Here is a 20624-nt window from a genome sequence, read left to right as displayed (position 1 = left end):
GTAAATGAGTGCCCAAGTATCCCAGACGCGCAAACAATGTTGAGTGTATTTCCACGGCCGTGATTCGCATTAAAAGAGCGACGGCGCTGTGGCAGTTGTTGCGGGGGTTGTCGCGGCCACTATGTAAGTGAATACAATCGATGAGCTGAAAAAGCTGTCGTTTTGATTGTACCTTCGTCTTTCGCGTCCAAGTAGGCGCTCTAAAGTATGATGCGTTAGATACATGGTTTGAAGTTGGTACCGTACCCACAGCACTTGACGCTTATGTTTGTCTTGCAACAGGCGCACGACATCCTGAATCACGAGGTCAGACTCTCGGGGTATGTGCAACTTTGCATACCGGGTACAGAGTCACACGCTGTTGGGCGTTAAAGGCCTGGGCCATGAACGTGATGAACGCACTGTCTTCCATCTTGCTTTGGCCAAACTCCTTGCATTTGACCTTGAAATCGGCGACAAACTCGAGGCCAGCGATAGACTCGATAGACGCGAGGACACGCTGGTACACCACCTGGACCTCGCTGCCCTGAACCGCCGACGGCATCGGCTCACGCATGTGCAACTTGGCGCGGATCGCGCTTGGGACGCCAGCCATGGAAGGCATTGCCGGCATAGACGGCAGCTTGCTCAAAGGGTTGCCCTGTGACGGCAGTGCCAGCACGCGGTCAATGACCTCGTACAGCGGCGCAGCAGCCGCCGGCTGGTCGACACCACCCATCAAGATCTCAGCCGGCGAGATTTCGCGCCCATAGAACGTCTTGTTGATGTCCGAGCGCGCCGCAATTGCCGAACCTTGGAGACCCGCACCGCCAAAGAGGCCCTTGCTGTGGCTGTACGTGTAGTTGGGGGCGATACCTTGCGCTGAAATGTTGGCGTTTGCTCCAGCAGCGCGTCCGAATGGCCCGGCAGCGAATTCGATGTTTGCGCCAGCCGACAATTGCCCCTTCTGCATGAACGACTTGACGGCGGCCTCCGAGTTGAGGATGATCATGTAGTTGATAATCTGACCACCCGCTTCAAAACCCACTCCCATGCCGATCGTGCCGATAGCTGATGGTGCCGACCAGCGGCCGTCCGGCAGCCGGGCCAGCACGAGGCCTGTACCGACCTTACCCGTCCAGATGAAGCCGGCCTTGATCACCGTTAGGAAGGCAAGACCCTTTGCACCCTGCATGAGGTCGACTGGAATGCGTTTGTCGTTGTCGATGGCCGGATCAAAGAAGTCGTCCATCGTCTTGACCGCGTACTTGAGAGCGCCCTCCATCGTTGTGATCGCTTCCTTCGCCTCGGCCGCCATGTCGCTTCCTCGCTTCGTCCAGGAAACTGATGCCAACAGGCGAAGATTCTCTATTTTTAATTCCCTATTTGCCTTATTTTGTATGTAATTTTAATCATTTTCGACAATTCGGCTCAACCATGCTACAAGGACACTATTATGAGCCCACTAGACAGCATTATTTAGTGTGTGTATTTTAGTGTTTTCTGGTAAACACAGTTTGAAGCCACACCACGCAGGCAACCTGACTGCGAAGTTCCAGCAACAAGTGTTGCATTTGTATGACTACGCGAATGCTTGTAGTCGGTTTGTTGTGAGGCGCTGTGGCAAGCTTCGACCGCTAGCTTGTGCACGGGGTTGTTAAACAAGGTTAGCGACCAGATTGGTCATCGTGGCTCGGCCTCTTGGTATCCTTGAGTTGGCTACGGCCAGCGTGATGCTTTGCATTGTTGATGCTCGACGGTTCACCAAATACTGGGTACTGTAGCTGTACGTATGGCGTAGCAACGCTGTCCGCGCCTTCTTTTTTGACATCCTAGCTTAGACAGCGTTGTTCCCTAATGCCGTACTGGGCGAGTCCAGGTCATGGCATCTGCTCTATTACACAGGCAACGTTTGGATCGTCGTAATATTTACAGGCCCTTCGCGAGGCGCATGACGTGGTAGTTGAGCGTCGACTTTTGCTTGGCGCTGCCCTTGTTGCGGTTGCCAGCGACGCAGTTGAAAGCGTCCCGCCACTCGCGCACACACTTGCTCGAGTCCCAGTTGTGCTTGGCCATGGCACCGATGAAGAGGAGGAACTCGGGCTGGCACTCGGTCGACTCGGACGCCACGCGGCGCGTCATCTTCTTCATCTGCTCGTGCGTGAACTTGGCCATGGTGGATCAATCTGCTTCTGCCAACCACCACTCGACGTTGCCTTCAATAAAGTGCGTGCAGTGTATCCGGTATAATCCGGATACGCGACGTTTAAAACTGCGTAGCGACGGCGGCAAAAGTGCCTTGTCTCTCTACAGCAACGAGCAGAAAACTCGCATGGACGAGACCGCCTACGACCGCGGCCTCCTCTTCGGCCTCGCGTCCACCAGTCGAGGCGATGTGCTAGAATCTCTCAACGTCCTATGCTCCAAGCGCCGCCTCCTCGAGAACGTACGAGCGCGCGACCCGTCGCTTCAAAGCTCAATTCATGGAAATAGGGCATGACGTTCGAGGATCGCATGGAGGCCATGGTGCGTCTCGCTGCCGTACTCACAAGCATGGCCAACGACGACGCAGACGTACTCGACCGCGCCAGGTCGCTTATGGTATCGCTCCTGATTGAATCCAAAGGGGCGATTGCTCGCACGGTGCCCGAGACGCTGGACACGCTGCTTGGCGCGATAACGCAGCGTATTCCCGTTCAACGCCTCTCGTCCGAAAACGTAATGTTCTTTGTCCGTCACACCTTGGTCTAAAACATGATGCTGGATTAGATGCGACTTGTCTGCTTCACTGCGCTCGTGGTGCTGCTGGAGTGCGCGCCGCTGGCGCCGACGGATCCCTTCGTAGTGCATCTGCACGGTTTTTTGCACAGCCAGCTATGGCCATACGCAACAACGATCATGGACACAGCGACGGTCCTTAAAGAGTGGCAACTGACCGACACCGACGATGTGCAGCTCGTGTCAAAGGCTCTTGCGATTCGGCATCCGACGATTTCTCCGCTCGTTGAGCAGCTCTGGTCGGCATCATTTGCCGCGTTGATTGCGACAGGCATCATTCTGGCCTTCGTCGCGTGCGTTTTCTGCGACCCGTGGCATCAAGGCTACGTCATCACAGGCACGGGGCTCATTGTGCTCGGATACCACTGCCTCTCCAAGGTTCTTCGAGAGCAACACGCGCGCACTGCGCTCACATGTGCACTTGGTGCTCGGTGCACAGCGCTTATGGAAGGCCCAGTGACGCTCGTCCCACCGCTTTCCCCAGTCCCAGTCACTGACAGCGTTCTCGACGAGCCCGCGATCCGTGTCGCGCTTGAGACAATGTCGCCTCGCAACGACGACGTACTTCCCGCTGCAACGTCGCTGCCTCTGATGACGGTGCCAGAAGATGGCGCGGTGCCAACGATGGCCGAGTTCATGGACCGAATGAAGCCAGCCGAGATGTTGTCAACCCTCACGCGACTGCACACGTTGATTCACGAAGCACCCGAGGACGACGTTAGCGACGACACAAGAGCCAAAGTCGCCAACAGTCTAGCGCTGCTTGAAGCAATGCAGAGCCAAGGGACTGAAATGGATGCATAGGCGTGTAGTTTATGATACTAGTATAAACGAGGGTTTCCTTGTAATTGATAAGAAGAACGGGGCTTCGTCCTCTTGGTAACGAGTGGTCTGTCTTGCCAAAACCATGTCACGTAAAGCAGCATTCGCAGCAAAGGTCGCAGCAAAAACCAATCGACGTCGGGCGTTGCGAATGATGCCGCACGGGTAAGGGTGGCTCGAGGCTGCCCGTCTTGTACTTGGCGCGCTTATTAAACTGGGACACACGATATACAGCGTTTTCGTCAACGAATGTCTTGAGCCATAGCACCTTGAACCTTTCCTCAGCGGGGATTGAACTAGGCTCCTAACGGAAACTCGTCCAACCTTGTTGGGTAGTACTTCCCGAACCTGGCGCTGCTTGATGCACTTTTGCTTGGCCATTAAGTGCGCGAGCTTGACGTCGTCCCAGGCCGCAGGCGTCATTGGTCCGCGCATGACAGCACCAACCGTCTCTGGCGTGATTACTTGCACGACAAATCGACCGCGCTGGGCCTGCGGGATCGCTTCGTAGATCGGGTACTGACCGTCGCCACGGTAAAGTGTATCCCCCAGAGTGTAGCACTCGGCGAATGCCAAATGCTCGTCGTCGTAGTATGTTCGCGGCGGAAGCGTCGGGTGGCTCAGTGAGCAGAGGCACAATAGCGCGATGAATGCCGCAATTCCTGCCACGATCCACAGGACTGCTGTGAGAAGCGGGTCCATCGCGGGTCCAAAACGGCACTTCAACCGGCATAACCGGTTAAACGCATGGCTCGATTTTTCAGGACCGGGGAGCTGAACCGGTTCTCTGCTCTTCGTTTCGTGTGTCTGGTTGACAGCATTCTACTCGTTGAGAAGCAAGCATGGCTACGCGCAAAGACAACTTCAAGAAGGGCATCGACGTCGAGGACCAGCGCAAGAAGCGCGAGGACACGACGATCCAGATCCGCAAGGTCAAGCGCGAAGAGCAACTCCAGCAGCGCCGACGTCTGGCTGTACGCCCAACGCGCCTCCAGTCGACGCTAATGCGACCCGATTCTAGGCGGAATCCGCCGGCGTGCCCATGACGATGGGCGTGGCCGACCCGTCGCTTCTTGAAAAGGTGTGCGAAACTCTTGCACTCGCTAAGAGCCTCAAAGCCTACATGTAGCTTGCCGAGTTGCCGCAGCTGTGCATGAACCTGCAGAGTCCCGACTCGGAGGTCCAGCTCGCGTCTGTGAGCAAGTTCCGCAAACTCCTTTCGATTGGTGATGTGAAGTACTGCTGTCGAAAATGGTCTTACTTGTGCTGTAGAGAAGAACCCTCCGATCGAGGAAGTCATCAAGCTCGGGGTCGTGCCAGTCTTTGTCGAGCTCTTGAAGCGCGAGGACTACCCAAGTTTGCAGTTCGAGGCAGCTTGGGCGCTCACCAACATCGCCTCTGGTACGTCGGACCACACCCGCACGGTCATTAGCAGCGGCGCCGTGCCCATCTTCTGTCAATTGCTCCTCTCGCCGAACGACGACGTGCGCGAACAGGCTGTTTGGGCGCTCGGCAACATTGCTGGCGACTCTGCGCAATGCCGCGACATCGTCCTGAGCTGCAACGCACTGCGGCCACTCATGCAGCAGCTAACGATGAACTCCAAGACGACGATGCTGCGGAACGCGACGTGGACGCTTTCCAACTTTTGCCGCGGCAAGCCCAAACCGCGTTTTGATGAGTGCGACCTTTCCTCTCGAATTGCTGCAACTTATCCATCAATTGTAGCGTGCGCCCAGCGTTGCAGACGCTGGCCCAGCTCATTTTGACGCAAGACGACGAAGTTCTAACGGATGCGTGCTGGGCGCTTAGCTACCTTTCGGACGGCGAGAACCCGCAAATCCAGGCGGTCATCGAGGCAGGCGTCTGTCGCCGTATTGTCGAGCTGCTCATGCACCGCTCGCCGTCGGTTCAAACTCCGGCGCTGCGCACGGTCGGTAACATTGTAACGGGCAACGATATCCAGACGCAGGTCATGATCAACTTGAACGTCTTGCCGTGCCTGCGCGCACTGCTCGAGTCGCCGAAGAAAGGTATCCGCAAGGAAGCGTGCTGGACGATCTCAAACATTACGGCCGGCAACACCCAGCAGATCCAGAACATTATGGACGCTGATATCTTCCCCGTGCTCATCCAGTATCTTGGAGCCTCGGTACAGCCACAGTCATTGCTCAATGATCTGTTGACGCGTCATCCTAGACGGAGTTCGACATTCGCAAGGAAGCGGCATGGGCCATCTCGAACGCAACTTCTGGTGGCAGTCCGCTCCAGATCAAGCAATTGGTCTTCTTTGGTGCGCCATCATTATATATCATGAATGTGACGGACTCCCATAGGCTGTATCGGCGCTCTTTGCAGTCTTCTTGACTTGCACGACGCCAAGGTCATTACGGTCGCACTCGAAGGTCTCGAGAACATTTTGCGCGTTGGTGAAGAGGAAGGCCAAGCCAACCAGACGTTTGTGAATGCCTTCTCCAACCTCGTCGACGAGTGTGACGGTGTTGAGAAGATCCAGATGCTCCAGTACAGCGAGAGCGAAGGTATGCATCGTGATATATCGTCGAACCCGGTGCAACATGCCAATGTAGACATTTACAACAAGTCGATGACGATCATCGAGCGCTTCTTCCAAGGCGAAGAGGTTGAGAGCGACATGGCCGCGCCCGCTGTGCAGAACGACCAGTTTATGTTCGGCACTGATGCTTCCAACGCTCCCATGTTCAACTTTGGTCATCCGCAGCAATAAGATCCCCCGACCAAGGACCTTAATTTTGCCTATAAGACTTCAAGAAGACACGTCTCTGCATAATTTTTATGCGATCCGAAGCTACATTCACTATAAAAGCAGTTGCTCCCAAGAACGAATCGGTCAGTGTCGCAGCAATGCTGGTAGACTCGCTACCAGCGCTGAGCGTGAACAATGGACCTGAGCAGAAGTTTCGCGACAGCTGTACAAAAGATACCTCATCAACTCGGGTGAGCCATGTGACCCTACGGCCACACTATTGCCACTCGTTCGTTGGACCGGCACGAAGCCAGTAACACATCGCTCTTTCGAGAGCCGCCATCGCCGCACGGACAAAATAGGCGTCGTCGTTGGTTTAGAGGCAGGTCGAGATCACGACATACAGCATCGAATTCAGCGCGTGGCTGCGGGATAGCAGTAGCCAGGCTCTCTCGAGTTCTCAGTAGGACCTCGCAATCTTGCGATTTCACTTTCTCGAGCAGCCAGTTCCGCGTAGGATCTAAGACGTCAGCTTCCCCGTCCTCGCGATACACATCGAGCTGCGGCAGAGTAGGAAACGCACCGAGAGAAATGTTCTGGTCTTGCGAGCGAGAAAGCTCGTCGATGCCGCACAGCGCACCGGCCACTGGTCAGCAGGAGCCGGCATCAGCCGCCAATGCCATCGCAGAGCGCTTGTGCAAACTCGTTCCATTACGCACATGAGCGAGAGAGGTTAACAAAATACAACGGGGTGACAAAGATGCCGCGGAGCATATATCTCACCGATGCGCACTGGGCGCGCGTACTCGTGGGCTTTCATTTGCCGCTCCGCGACACGCACTTCAGGTAAAACCGTGGACTCGCACCGCTCATCGTTCCCCGCTTCGCGGTCGGTCGTCCGAGCACTTCAGCCATATGGAGTCAGCTATGCGGTGCGCGACGCCATACCGGTATACGACTAATGCGATACCACAACACTAAAACAGCCAATTGAGCCCAATATACCACAAAAGCGATCACACATCTGGAAGCATCCAGTTACCAAGCTGACCAAAATACCACAACCAAAACCTGTCATATAGATACGTCAGCAGGTGCGCCATGACGCCGTGCGCACTCGCTTCGCTCGTGGGGCCGGTTCGAGGCTAAGGATGCATATTCTCTTTTCCACTCAAAGAATATGGCATAAATATACGAGATCGTCGTGGCGAGTGGCCTCACGATCGGAATTGCCCTGGTCAATCAATCATACTCTATGACGCATGCAACCGTACCAATAGCTTCCGTGCGCGAGCGCAACGCCGAGGCACAGCAGAAGTGACCCAACAAGAGGAAGCGCTGTCAGGCAGGACGCTGTAGAGGAGACACGTACGGACAAGAAGCAGAATCTGGCGAAAGATGCGCTGGAATAGAAGGCGCGACGCGAGCGGACGCGGGTTGCTGAAGCGCTGGACAGTTTTCACTCTCTTGAGCTGGCCAGTGCAGGCCTTTCGCTTTGCCCACTACTACAACCACGGCGCGTGTACAACTATGCGCAAAGAAGGTCTTTCTCGCGCCAGTCGAGCGTGCCGCCACGAGCGTAGAGCCACACCAATCTGTAAAGTGTCGAGTCGACGTGTAACACGATGCTGCCGGCCGCACGACAAGCCGCTCTCGCAAATTTCGAAGCTACCTCTGGCACCGTATCCAAGGCTCGGACACGGCGGTGCAGCTGAGCAGTGCTGCATGACTTGAACCCGGGCATGTCGTGGGTCTGGAAGCACTTCGGCAGACTCAAAAGCGACCCAAAAAAGGCTCCTCTGGCGCCGTTACCGACATCGTATGCCGTGCGTGCCTGGCTGCCAAGCTGGCTGCCCGTCCGCGATTGCCTCGTCACCGTCCACAAGAAGAGTCAGTTCATCGAAAGCCCCGCGTCAGTACGAGGCCAAGCACCCCAAACTCGTCCCCGTGGTCGTCCCCGGAGATGAGGCAGCGCCCGCTGCAACGACGTCGCAACCCAACGCCGCCCCAAAGGTTCCGCGGCAGGTTGGACCACGGCATCAGCAAGGACAATGCCGACTACCTTGCGCGCGTGTATGCATGCGTGGCCCGACTTGTCGTAAACCGCAATGCTGCCCTCAACTTGGTTACTGACGAAGACGTATCAACTTTGTCGACTTCCTCGAACGCGAGCAGCGTAGCACAGTGAGCCCGGCCTCGTTGAAGAAGATTGCCTGCAGGAGCTGGGTCCATCTCTTCAAGCTTGTGGTCGTCAACCTCTGGTGGCACAAGAACGGATGTCACCACCGCCTCGTCGTGCGCATCGCGGCCCGTGAGCTGACGTGACCACTGGTCACGTCGCGTTCGAATCTGGTCACTGACCAGATTCGAACGCGTATCAGGAGCGTGTCTTCTCGCTTTGCAAGCTGATCGACTCGCCGTTGCCCCAGAACATCGGCAACACAAAGTTTGAGATGCTTCTCGTCCTTGCGTTGGACAAGCGAACTATGTCTGCCGAACGCGAGCTCGTCAAGGTGCTCGAGGCGACGACGACAGCCTCGGAGTCTGCCACAAAACTCATTCACCTTAACGGCAACATCGACAACGATGAGACCGAAGCCAGCTTCATCGTCGTTGAAACGCTGCGGTCGGCGGCCAAAGTCGGCACGGCGTCGAAGGAGCACAAGATTTCTAGCGATCAATCAATCAATCAATCAATCAAACGTGTTCGCGTTGAAATCAAGTTAGCACAAACTAACTCCAAGACTTCGCATACGTAGTGCTACGCCTGAATGCGTGGGAGAAGGCACCAACCAGCACTTGGTCGTTGGAAGTGAGCTGCGCACGGAGAAATCCATCCCGTGGTGGGCCCCACTCGCCGAGGGTTAGCTCGCTCGAGGTCGTACGCAGGCTCCTGTACTCGGACCACCCGACAGAGGAGTGCAAGCTGTCGGGTGTGTTTCAAACCGTCCGAGCCCGCATCCAAATACATCCGGATACCGACCGAACACGTAGAACCGACGCCGCACGAGGCGAGGCCGAACAGCTGGTGGCAGCGGCGGAGGGCCGGGAGGCGACGGGACTTCGTGGTGGCAGAGCGACCGCGCCTGCGGGGCAAAAGCACGAGAGGGCCAGCGACGTTTCTTTTCTTGACGGCTGCCGGGGACTCGACGGGCCTTAAATTGTCGAGGGGCATTGGGTGCCGAGCGCGCGAAGTGTGGGGCCATCGGCGCGACCACCGACCGCCGCCAGCGACTTGTACTTACACAGCAGGGGACGTAAGACACGGAGCACACAGCACAACGGAGCGCGCCATTGCCCTGCGGATGACACGGTAAGCCGCGCCGCGATAAGTACGAATTTGGAGACAATAGACCAAGAGCAGTATGCATGTGCACACCACTTAAAAAAGCCTTACCACAGGCAAATGCAACCAATATATTATGCAGGCTACAAATAAAAAACACGAAATAACATTCTGGTAGTTACATGTACCTGGCTGCCCGAGTACGAATAGTTTAGCGCAGGGAGCAAACTAAGTAATGAGCCACTCTTTGCTCGAGAGTTAAGGCTCCGTGCCTTTTGAAGCATTGCACGCTGACGTACTGACGAATCACACCATTTGTTGCATTTAGTCGCCCACTAGGGTTAGCCCTGTGGCCACACTCTTCCGTGGGCGTAATCTTCTTTGGGAGAAGCAGTTGCCTGATAGTATGCTCGTGCTTGTTACGACGTTATAGTGTCAGGCAGAAGGTCTTTCTGTTTGTTCTGTGTTTTGCTAACACGTTCGCGTCCAGCGCAAACCCGGGTAGCAGAGTCAATTGCAAGCGATCTAGAACAGCTAAGTCGTGCTGGTCGCTCCCTTTGATAACTAGCGTGTCAAGAATTGCTTACCACAAATCATATTTGGGTCCATCGTGTTCAGAAATGTCCGATGTAGTCAATGCGATGCGCTTTTGATTCGTCTAAGATCGCATACCTACTTAACAATATGTTAAGGCAAGGTCCAGATAGATGCAAAAGGTGATGCTTTACGACGCTTTTGTGCGTTGCAAACCCGCAGTGCGTTGCGTGGATATCGCTAACTTAGAAAAAAGAAGGATACAGTAGAAGACAGCCATGCAACAGTGGACACTGCGAGGAATTAGACAGAATGCGATGGTGTCTTCGCACAGAACAAATACACGAACAACTACTGACAGGGTACAAATGAAAACTGTGAACCAAAAGCAGTGTGCGCGTTCACCACTTATCAGTGAAACCTACCTGCGAGCAAATACAACTGATATACATGCAAGCTACAGAAAAAGATAAAACGGCAACACCAAACGGCGATCAGTTGTACGGGCTTCCTGCGTACAGCTAGTTTTGTGTAGGGGAAGGCAAATTCCGAAATGAGCCACCAGGGCTCGGCTTAGCCAGTCAGCCGGTTACCATCCATCGCCCAATAAAAGCATCGCACATCCACGTATTAACCAATCACACCCATTTCTTGCACACGGTCGGTCATAAGAAGCCGAATACCGATATCCTTATCCGGCCTCGTCCAGTTATCCAGTTATCGAGAACAGTAAGAAACCGTCGTCCAGAGCGATCCACCAATGCGGCAGCCAGTGCACTCAGCAAACCAACGCTTAACTCAGTCCGTGTACTTAAATTTCGGAACTGTCACAGTGCAGCACGCGCTTTGCGCTTCGGGGCGCGATGAGTCATTGACATAGTGACCCATTTGTGGCAAGGCCGCCAAGCCTACAAAAGCTAGCTTGCTACGCATATAGGCGCCTTACATATACACCGTTCAAACACATACTCGCTGCGCACAAGTCTACGGCTGCTCGGCACGCGATTCGCGCAAAACGTAGACTCGCTCCGCTAGTCTTGCCGCTTTGCGGCATATCGTGATCAAGGTGACGCCTTGTTGCCCAAAAAATACTTAAACGGGTGTCATTATATTTGCTCTCATTATACCGATTTGGGATAATTTACCCGGTAATGTCCGGATATCAACCTCGATTAGGAAACTTCCCCTGACAACCCAACAGAGCCCGCACGAGTACGCGGACAGGTGCATTACGTAAAACAATGCGATGCGCACTGCGTGCGCGCACTCGCTACGCTCGTGGGTCCGCTTCGCGGCCGCGTCGGCCTTGCCTCCGGTCGGTCCGAGCCTGGTGATCCGAGGAGGGTGTACCTAGATCTTTTAACTTTAAGCAATAGGGGATTAACTCTGTTATAAATACCCTTATCCGGCAACGTCGAGTCACCATATTCCCCGCTAATGTTGTTGTCGAAATAGGTCAATTAATTGTTAATGAGTAGAGCTCGCTGGACGAAATTGTCTCATCTTGGCCTGTTGTTGGAGCGTCTGATTACGTTATCATGTGTTCTGGGTGAGGCTGCCTGGACCCACATGGTTCGGCCCTGTTCGGATACATAGCGCGGCTCTGAGAGGGCTGAGAACTGAAAAATGCGCGCGAGCAGCCGGGCTCTAACCGACGACCTTCCGGGATGCGGAGCAGAAACATTACCAACTAACCTGGGGCGCCCCTTGGTCCCGCGAATGTGATGCACAAGCATGTACGTCAAGCTAACCAACACTTAACGCAGTGAGTGATTCAATCGCCTTGCTCGTCAATACCGCAGCTTGGCACGGGCATTGCGCGATAGTGAGACGCCATTGATCGTCTGCATATTGTCCTTCCATAGGTTAAGGCCGGCGAAGTCATACACGCTACAACACACATCTTTGCTGCTTCGTGCGTCAAGTTGACATATGGTGCTTTGCACCTAAAGACGTACAAAATTTAAGGGCTAGCTTGGAGGCAGATAAAAAATATGGATGCAATAAGTGGCAGCTAAAGAGCACGAGAATCGATAGATCTGGACGAGGGAGAGCTAGCCTAGTGCTGCGGATTGAAATTAAGCGCGTTTTGACGAAGCTATCGAAGCTCCACCAGCGTGACCTTAATGTGGAGATATTTGGGCTCTGGGGCCCTTTTGGCCACAGAGGTACACGTCATTTGTCCGTATGAGCAGCATTGGCTTGTCTGGATTACACAAATATCTTGCTACAGTGCACGCCACCTAAAGCCTACAAAATCGACCTTTTTGTAACAATTTCGACCCGGCGTTATCCGGATTCGGACGAGAAGAAAAATTTCCCGAAAGGAATCGAATTAGGTTACGAAGCACGCAGCGGTGCTGTTTATGGTTATAAAGCTATTGTTTACGCCTTCTCTATCACCGACATGTTGATACGCCGATGTGAGCGTTGCTTCTTGACGGCCCATTCCGCTGCACCCAACGAGAGGCCTTTGCGATAGGCGTCCATGTACCGCCAGCACTTTCTGGCGTAGCGACGGATGGAGGCTAATTTGACGTGCTTCATGGCAGCTTTGATTGTCGAGAGAAGCTTTGCGAACGAGTAATCGCAATGCTCTCGGCAGTAGTTCTTGAGGGCACCCCAGTACATCTTGATGAAGTTGAACTCGCAGTGAAACTTGGGCAGAAAGAGAGCGACGTGCCGAGCAGCCTCAATGGTTTTTCAACGTGGCACTTCTGGGACGTGAAGTCGGGCTGGGATCCGAGTAGGTCCTTGGCCGTGTCGAGTCTGAGGCTGGCGCTCCAAAGGCCCCGCTCCTGGAGTACGATCTTGATACCCTTGGGCGTTTCGTCGGGAGCTTTGACCATCGACTGCGTAACACGCACATTCTTCTTCATCTTCTTCATCTGGACCCTCGTCGACGTTGATGTCGCCTGTGACCATCAGGCAGTCTTCGTCCTCCGAGTCGTCGTCCTGCGAGTCGTCGACCTCGATGCCGTCGTCAAGAAGCGTCACCTCCTGCTCCAGGGGTGGCTCTAGATACAATAGTCAGTTGTAGTAGGCTGTCCTAGTGCAAAGTACCTTGTACTGCGGAGGCAGCCTTAGCACGGTCCAGCTTTCGGCCCTTGCGTGCGCGCTCCAAGTGCAGGTATCGCTTGGTCTTCCGAGGCATGGAAAAATGGCTGAGAGAGCACATCATCCGGATAATGACACCTCATCTTGCGCCGGTGGGCCTTATCCGGAGGGGGCTTCATGTTATCCGGTGCATTTATGTAACAATTTCGGACCCCGTGGTCCTTTGATACCCAACTTTGAACACCCATAACTTCGTCAGTTTTTCGTTTCATCGCGATCGGCTCTTATACATCGCTTCGTCTTGGACAGAACAGTCGATTTATAACGTCCTTTCGGTATAAAAATGAAGACTCAGAGCTAGGATTCAAAAGTTTTGGACCACATCCATCTGGTAGGCTTTAGGTGGCGTGCACTGTATTAGTTTTGATCTTAACCGGTGGGGTTGGTTAGAGTATCCAGACAGAAGAACTGGCCCGCCACCCCGAGAACTGCCGAGCGACTCCACGGGATCATACCGGCTTCGCGCCAAAGATCATAGCGATGGAATGCAAGCTGCAAGAGAGCGAAGACGAGGCGACATTGACGCATCTCGACAAGATGTGGGCCAGGGCGCGGCTACGAGCACGTCGAGCACAAGTGCTGCGCGAAGCACTGCGTCGCGTCGCAACCCGACTTTTGCTTTCAAGTGTTGCGCTTGGAGAAGACGATCACCGGCGTAGGCCACCGCAGCTTGATCTTGCCCTTATATCACTGCGAGATGATCCTATTTAAGCTTACTGGGGGCAGCCAGGCACATTCCCGAGTCATTTGCACAAAAAAGAACGATCTACTACCCCAAGTACAGGCAAAATCGTCGGTCAACTCGAAAAAATAGCATGAGATGTGTCTCGGTCAAAATTGGGCCGTTTGGGTGTCTTTGGGTGACGTGCATCATATATCTTTGGCATAGCGACGTGGTAAAAGCGCCAATAATACACGCTTTGTGAAGGCATATTCGGGGCGCTCGTCTTTGCCACGTACAGACAATTGTTCTGTACCATATCTATGGTTCTTGCGGCAATGGCATGATGTTTACATGTAAGGTTCCCGAGTTACAGTAAACTTCAATTAATGTACAGTAAACCGGTGTAAACATTTCGTATACCGTGTAACCATGTGTAACTAAGTGTCAACTGAGTGTCAACTGTTCTATTCCGGAGTTTCTGCGGAATGGTCGGCGGAGGTGGAAAGCCCAGCGGTCGTGCGACTTGGTCGTCATCAATGCATTGCAGTACTTGCAGTGGACTTTGCGCCATTTCCCCGCGCCCGTCGTCGAAAAGTGCGAGGAGATGCCAGGCCAGACCATTGTTGTCGTAGACGATCGAAGTGGAGAATGAAGTTCGGTTCTTGTTGCTGTCGCAACCAGCAGAGTTTCCTCGAGGTGGTTTGTATACCTCGATTTTTGGTTTACACGATTTACGTAAAAGTTCGTACACTATTTGTGTTCGTACACTTGTAACCACGCATCCTTTTATATGTTAATGCATTCTCACCACTGTATTGATGTCGCTATATCGCACTGTATATGGAGGCATCCATCCAACCATGCAGCGCACGACGGATCAGCAACGTAAACTTGCATCATTGGCCATTTACAATACACAGACTGTGGTACGGGGCTCGGAAGGATGCACTGCATAGCATACAGCATAGCATTCACTCGATCGAAGATGCATGATGAACACTCTTGATTAAGTGTAGCATTCTTCAGCCTGCTTGACTAAGTTACTACGGATTACAATACATAGTTTTCGGTCATTTTTGCCAGCACAGTCTTCATGCTGGATGCATGAGCGCGTGCAAGACTCTGTAGCCGCAGACAACGCAGCACCTGCCTGACATTGCTACTTCATCGCCCTTATCGCAAACGTGCGTGAGCTTGCATTCTACAAGATACCCTCCTCAAAGAGATTGTGGCGGTAGGGCCGTGGAGCTCACCCTGGTTGGTGAAATATTCCCATTTCGGAACATTTATCCAGCAACAACAGATATACACCGAGGTGGGGAAACTACCCCAAGCAACACCAGAAGCCCGTACTTCTGCATGACTGCACAAAATTGACTACGCTGTTGTATACGTTCAGAGGGCGTAAAAAGTGTGCAAAATCAGTAGCAACAGACATCGCACACGTGCCTAGTAAAGCAACCTCATCGCAAATGCTACCTACGAGCTTTCTACCCAAAATAGAATGTTGCCGTAGGACCACGGGGCTCACCCTAGAGCTGTATGAGGGCGAAAAAGTCAGCAAACCCGTGAACGTCGACTGTATGGTTTGCGCGAAGCTCCTGACCCCTGTCATGTAGCCTCGGCTACACAGCAGCACCGTGACGACGAAGATGGTTCACATCTGAAGCCAAGCTATACAGACGGCGTTTGCGAGCGTCGCTACTTAGAGCAATAAAAGTAGCGAGTCGAGCCTCGAAAGCGAGTACCCTGAAAGGCTCTTGCACAACGTCTGTGGGCAACCAAAACACTGTCCGATACATCTGACATTGCTTCCCAAATACAACAGTCACCCATATCAACATCAAAGTGGGCTCAAGATATGCATCAGCCGAGAATCCGTTGAAATAGATCATGGTCAAGACCGTATTTCGTACTACAATTGTACAACTGCAACGTGTTTTGACGACCTACAAATCCCGCACAACTCTGCCAACAGCTGCGCCAACCAGACCAAAAACCTTGCGCACTGCGTGCGCGCACTCGTTTCGCACGTGGAGCCGCTTCGCGGTAGTACGCTTCGCCTCTGAACTGTCGACCTGAGTGCTTCGAGAAGGGTTTACCTGAATTTTTCTCCTATTGCTTAAAAGCCAAAGGATCTAGGTACACCTCCTCCAAAGCACCTTGCTCGGAGGTGAAGCCGACGCGGCCCGATGTGCGGCCGCACGACGCACCACTAGGCTGGCACATTCGTGCGGGCTCCATGGGGTTGTTGGCGGCAGTTTCCGCGTAGTTTCCCTACTGTGAAGGCTATCCGACAGTGCCGGTTAAATGATCCCAAATCAATATAGTGAAAGCAGCTATATTGACACTCGATCCAGATCTTTGTGGGTCGCATAGCATCACAATGACCACGACTTTCCGTGAAGCTGTTTGACGAACGAAGCAAGTCCACTTTTCGCGCGAAGCGCGTGCCGTGCCGCATTGGATGACTGCAGCGAGTCCGGCAATTGTTTAGGACCGGTGCGTACATCGATGACGAACGGCGAGCGCGAGCGGAATGCAGCGAAAGGCTTGAGAAAGGAAGAAGCGCACAAGAGCAAGTGCTTGCGGACAAGTTAAAGCAGAAATAGGCGAGTGCTGGCACCGTCAAGAAGGCCAGACTTAAACGTACGCGCCTAGGGAGAGCACTAGAAAGGCGTTCGTGCGCTAATGTTGCCAGCGCAGACCTGCTCGCTCCGTCCATCTCGGCAGCCTGGCCCCGCGTACAACTTTGCGTGAAGGAGGTCCCTTCCGCGCCTGTCGATCGTGCTGCCTTGAGCGCAAAGCCACGCCCATCTGTACCGAGTCGAGTCGACGTGCGATGCTGTCGGCCGCACGACAAGCCACCCGCCACCCTCCTGGATTTTGAGCCTTGGTGCCCCTGTCGTGCGACATGTCACCGCTCGATAGGAGGCAACGATAAGCCATTAAGCGGACGTCTTCATCGGTGACGACGTTTTGGACTAGGACATCACCCAGGTGCGCACTACACGCTGTCTACGAATCGCGTGCTGCTCAATCAACGACCTTCTCGAGGTCGACGCTCCCAACCACAAGGTGCAAGCTTTTACCTACGTATGGGAGTAGTGCAACGTCCGCCTCATGCCATGCAAGTTATACACCTACGCTAGCTACTGCAACAACAGCAGGATTGGCGATGAGCACAAGTGCTCACCGGATTGTTGCCAGCCTCCAGCAAAGATAGAAAAATCATTCTCCTTGCTGCAGTAACAACGCCGACGGAGTGTACCATCCCCAATAACTTGCAACGAGAACTACCTTCACTATAAATGGGGCTTTGTTCCACAACTTTCGCCGTCTGGACCCGACGGATGCAGAATAAATCGCACCTGCCTCATTCGCTGCGCGGCAGATCAATTTCAAGAGCTGGTGCTGCTCACACTCGGGACGCGCGTGCAGCAACCGAATGATGCCGCTACTAAGGCACTTTCGTCGCTCCAATGCCTCCTGCATACGCACAATGAGTGTCGTCGGAGAGTCACAGGGCTCATCCTAGTTTGCTTTAAGCTATGAAAGATAGGAGATTTGTCTTGCGAGCATTCCTGACGACGGCCGAGTATCACCAAGAACACGACTTACGACATGGCGTTCCACTATCTTTCATCTTTTTCACATAACTTCCCCACACCTTTCCGCCATATATCGAATAAAAATACAAAGACTTCTCGATCGCGAGCAGACGGTTGCATGTGAGCGAAAGAGTTCGTCGATATCGCATTGCACACGGGCCACTTGTAAGCGAAGAAGACAGTACCGTCACCAAAAAGTTCTCGTGCAACTTGTCCGACAACGCACGTGGGCTTACATAGTCCAACAGCACGACGAAGCTGGCGCGGCATGTGGCTTAACGAAGCGTCGAGCAGACAACGGCGCCATTCGTCATCAGGTGCAAATACGCAGAGGGCCTGACACGCTTCATTATTGCAAAAGCACGAGCAAACCTACAGAGACCACGAGCAAACGTACCACACCAAAAAACCGACGCTGCGGTCAACGCCACAGTACTTGCGCGATTGCCGGTAGCTCAGTTATCGGACCAGCGCGTTTTATACGTCTACCGACATCGTCGAAGCTCTTGAACACGAGGTAGAACCTGCAACAGCAAACGACGACGATGATCGGCTACAAGAAGCCACTTTCAACTACCCAGTTGAGTTTCTCAACTCCATCAACCTCGCTGGCTTTCCTTCACAACGTCTCGAGCTCAAGGTCAACGCGAATGTCATGCTGCGGGTATTGCGGGACCGGTGCATTCAGGCTACGATTTTGACTGGCGCGCAAGCTGGCGACGTCATTTTCCTACCTCGCTCATCAACGACGGTATGCACAACACGATGCCGTTCAAACGGAAGGGTTTACAGTTCACAGTTCGTTTTGCATTTGCGATGACAATAATCAAGTCGCAGGGTCACCCGGTACCTCGAGTTGGCATCTACTGACCGGAAGGAACCAGTTTTCGCGCACGGACAGCTCTACGTCGCGATGTCACATGTTCAAGCGCATGCCAGCATCAAAATCATGGTTCTCATTCAAAGTCGAATCTGGACGGACGCACTTACACGAAAATCATCGTCCACGAAGATGTCCTGGGCTATTCCGACGAGGCAATACGAGACAGACATTGCGCTACCATAGAAGGAGCAAAAAAGCAAAACACGAATCTCATGTCGTAGGTTCGCGGCGTACATCGGGATCTGCTCAAGAGGTGGTAAAATCAAAAATGAACCACCCGTACCCCAAGAAGTTCGGAGAGATCGCTGCGCGGCCCGAAACCGTGCGCACCGCTCAGCTTGTGGGGCCGCTCCGCAGCCGAGTCGGCTGAGCCCCCGGTCGGTCTGAGCTTGGTGACCAGAGGAGGGTGTACCTCGTTCCTTTCCCACTTACATAATAGGAGATCAAAATAGAAGATCGTTGTGCGAGTGGCCTCGCGATCAGATTGTCCTGGTTGACCATCCTTTATGACGCATGCAACCGTACGAATTGCTGCGTGGCTGCTCCAACTAAGGCGTGGATTATACGTCGCGGCTTGCTAAGCGCATCGAATCTTTACGAAATGCTTGACCACGTAGGATGCTATTGAGCTTTCGTCAGCAATTCACTGTTCCTTTATTCAACAATAGTGACCTACTTTTAAGCTTTTTCTAGCACTCTGAGATGACAAGGAGTAGTCTAAGGTCTTATTCGCCACTGTGGTTTCCGCGCTGGACGCAAAGAATCTGTAGCAACAGACAAGTCAGCACCTGCCTGACACTCCAACATACGAGCTTACTATTACCGTTAACCAACTACTTCACCCCAAAACGAGTGTGGCCGTAGGGCCAAACGACTCACATTAGCGCTATACACTACATGAGATTGCGCTGAAAGAGAATTAAAGAATAACTTGCCAGGTGTGTGGATGATGTTCCGACCAGCAAAGCAACCTACCGGTAGTCAGAACCCACCGCACGAACTAGCCTGGTGCTCCGAGAAGTAGTGAGATCGGCGTTCCGAGTTCGAACCGCCAGCACTAGGCGGTATCTCCTCTCCTCCTTAACGTAGCGAGCAGGTTGCAGACAAGCCATGTAATTCTTACGCGGCAGTATCGCATTTCATTACATATACAGACGACACTTGGTTGTACTCTCGTGTACATGATACGTCGATCTTGTTACACCGATGCATCTTGACCGTCGGGCAGGTGGTGCTTGAAAGCAAACTTGGCCGAGTCGTCCAAGAAGGAGCGTACTTCTGGCGTTGCGTAGTACTGGCCCGTACTGCGGTTTATTTCTCGTCCTCACAAACGCTGAGGAGAACCGTGTGGATCGCGACGTCGAAAACTCCAAGAAAGAGGCACGAGATCGCGTAAGCCAAAAGACCTGTCGCGATGAGCGGCGGGAACGGGCTTGTGAGGTGCAACGATGCGTGTGACGCCTCAAAGGCGTACATACCGATAACGCACACGGCCGTGATGAGCAGCTTTCCCATGAACAAGACGTAGGTAGCGACGATGCTTTGCGTACCAATGCGGCCGAGGTTGGCGGCCACGAGGTTGAATGCGTCGACGATCGCGTGGCAAAATGAGCCGCCTTTCATTGCGACCAAGATGTATCCATTCGAGCTCAGGAACTTGACAACTTTATGGAGGCAGTAGAGGCAGCAGCGACAGCAGCACACGACAATCTGCACAGCCTTGTTTTGTGTTCCTTGGGTCTGGCGGTCGATGTATTCAAGAAGAACACGGAGAAATTGCACGACCGCGAGAATGCCGGCGCCAAAGACCAGCGTCCCGAAATGGTATCGCACCGAGTAGTACGCTGACGCTCTAGGCAGCCACGTCAGCGATTAGTTCCACAAGATAAGGAGCTCTACCCGACAGCCCAGCCAAGATCATGGCGGCGATCGTTGTCACACCAGTAGTAGCGACAAATTGCGCCCGAAATCGTGCACACAGCGATTGCTTCAATCAGTTGCTGTGTCCAGAAGATGCCGAAGATGTTGTAAGCAAAGAGGTACTTCATCAGGTTCGGATCCGTCGCATTGCTGCTCGTATCTGCATAGCGGGGTCCATGCATTGTAGCCTTCAGCTGCGCCGCTGAGAGGTTTCCACAACTCGCAATGTACACAGATGACACGACAAAATATGCAAATAGGCCGAGCAACTTGAGCGCAGGCACGATTGGAAAGAACAATAGCAT

General features: G+C 53.5%; 8 protein-coding genes across 8 annotated transcripts; 3 read left to right on the top strand and 5 right to left on the bottom strand.

The window, feature by feature from the left end:
- On the bottom strand, positions 1-1337 carry SPRG_12410 (hypothetical protein). The gene is made up of 4 exons (XM_012352460.1): positions 341-1337; positions 247-294; positions 173-200; positions 1-119 (listed from the first exon to the last, which is right to left on the bottom strand). Exons 1-4 carry the CDS (start codon positions 1295-1297, stop codon positions 70-72), a joined length of 1083 nt encoding a protein of 360 aa, XP_012207850.1. The 5' UTR covers positions 1298-1337; the 3' UTR covers positions 1-69.
- Positions 1338-1908: 571 nt separating this feature from the next.
- Positions 1909-2154, bottom strand: SPRG_12409 (hypothetical protein; the record flags this gene model as incomplete). The annotated part of the gene is made up of 2 exons (XM_012352459.1): positions 1909-2082; positions 2110-2154. 2 exons carry the CDS (start codon positions 2152-2154, stop codon positions 1909-1911), a joined length of 219 nt encoding a protein of 72 aa, XP_012207849.1.
- Positions 2155-2279: 125 nt separating this feature from the next.
- SPRG_21146 (hypothetical protein) lies at positions 2280-3723 on the top strand. The gene is made up of 3 exons (XM_012352505.1): positions 2280-2425; positions 2473-2697; positions 2749-3723. Exons 1-3 carry the CDS (start codon positions 2312-2314, stop codon positions 3559-3561), a joined length of 1152 nt encoding a protein of 383 aa, XP_012207895.1. The 5' UTR covers positions 2280-2311; the 3' UTR covers positions 3562-3723.
- SPRG_12406 (hypothetical protein) lies at positions 3545-4281 on the bottom strand (the record flags this gene model as incomplete). The annotated part of the gene is made up of 2 exons (XM_012352458.1): positions 3545-3883; positions 3928-4281. The coding sequence occupies 2 exons, from the start codon at positions 4279-4281 to the stop codon at positions 3668-3670; spliced, it is 570 nt and encodes a 189-aa protein (XP_012207848.1). The 3' UTR covers positions 3545-3667.
- Positions 4282-4393: 112 nt separating this feature from the next.
- On the top strand, positions 4394-6407 carry SPRG_12405 (hypothetical protein). Its single transcript, XM_012352457.1, has 8 exons — positions 4394-4553; positions 4601-4660; positions 4709-4805; positions 4852-5260; positions 5308-5731; positions 5779-5872; positions 5916-6119; positions 6168-6407. The coding sequence occupies exons 1-8, from the start codon at positions 4422-4424 to the stop codon at positions 6323-6325; spliced, it is 1578 nt and encodes a 525-aa protein (XP_012207847.1). The 5' UTR covers positions 4394-4421; the 3' UTR covers positions 6326-6407.
- A 1639-nt stretch (positions 6408-8046) lies between these two features.
- On the top strand, positions 8047-9075 carry SPRG_12404 (hypothetical protein; the record flags this gene model as incomplete). Its single annotated transcript, XM_012352456.1, has 5 exons — positions 8047-8220; positions 8277-8377; positions 8443-8615; positions 8669-8943; positions 9064-9075. 5 exons carry the CDS (start codon positions 8047-8049, stop codon positions 9073-9075), a joined length of 735 nt encoding a protein of 244 aa, XP_012207846.1.
- A 3434-nt stretch (positions 9076-12509) lies between these two features.
- SPRG_12403 (hypothetical protein) lies at positions 12510-13003 on the bottom strand (the record flags this gene model as incomplete). Its single annotated transcript, XM_012352455.1, has 3 exons — positions 12510-12520; positions 12584-12782; positions 12833-13003. 3 exons carry the CDS (start codon positions 13001-13003, stop codon positions 12510-12512), a joined length of 381 nt encoding a protein of 126 aa, XP_012207845.1.
- Positions 13004-19586: 6583 nt separating this feature from the next.
- On the bottom strand, positions 19587-20624 carry SPRG_12402 (hypothetical protein; the record flags this gene model as incomplete). Its single annotated transcript, XM_012352454.1, has 2 exons — positions 19587-20251; positions 20299-20624. The coding sequence occupies 2 exons, from the start codon at positions 20622-20624 to the stop codon at positions 19711-19713; spliced, it is 867 nt and encodes a 288-aa protein (XP_012207844.1). The 3' UTR covers positions 19587-19710.

This window comes from Saprolegnia parasitica (genome assembly GCF_000151545.1).
Source record: "Saprolegnia parasitica CBS 223.65 unplaced genomic scaffold supercont2.100, whole genome shotgun sequence".
Taxonomy (NCBI): Eukaryota; Oomycota; class Saprolegniomycetes; order Saprolegniales; family Saprolegniaceae; genus Saprolegnia; species Saprolegnia parasitica.
Note: the sequence above shows the minus strand (reverse complement) of the source record. Positions and strands in the feature narration are given on the sequence as shown.

Coding starts and splice junctions, on each gene's coding strand:
- SPRG_21146 (XM_012352505.1), top strand. CDS start 2,312: ATGGACGAGACCGCCTACGACCGCGGCCTCCTCTTCGGCCTCGCGTCC. Junction 2,426..2,472: donor AGCGCCGCCTCCTCGAGAAC/GTACGAGCGCGC, acceptor TCATGGAAATAG/GGCATGACGTTCGAGGATCG. Junction 2,698..2,748: donor AACGCCTCTCGTCCGAAAAC/GTAATGTTCTTT, acceptor ATGCTGGATTAG/ATGCGACTTGTCTGCTTCAC.
- SPRG_12405 (XM_012352457.1), top strand. CDS start 4,422: ATGGCTACGCGCAAAGACAACTTCAAGAAGGGCATCGACGTCGAGGAC. Junction 4,806..4,851: donor CCGCAAACTCCTTTCGATTG/GTGATGTGAAGT, acceptor CTTGTGCTGTAG/AGAAGAACCCTCCGATCGAG. Junction 5,873..5,915: donor CAAGCAATTGGTCTTCTTTG/GTGCGCCATCAT, acceptor GGACTCCCATAG/GCTGTATCGGCGCTCTTTGC.
- SPRG_12410 (XM_012352460.1), bottom strand. CDS start 1,297: ATGGCGGCCGAGGCGAAGGAAGCGATCACAACGATGGAGGGCGCTCTC. Junction 295..340: donor AGCGTGTGACTCTGTACCCG/GTATGCAAAGTT, acceptor CTCGTGATTCAG/GATGTCGTGCGCCTGTTGCA. Junction 201..246: donor ATAAGCGTCAAGTGCTGTGG/GTACGGTACCAA, acceptor ATCATACTTTAG/AGCGCCTACTTGGACGCGAA.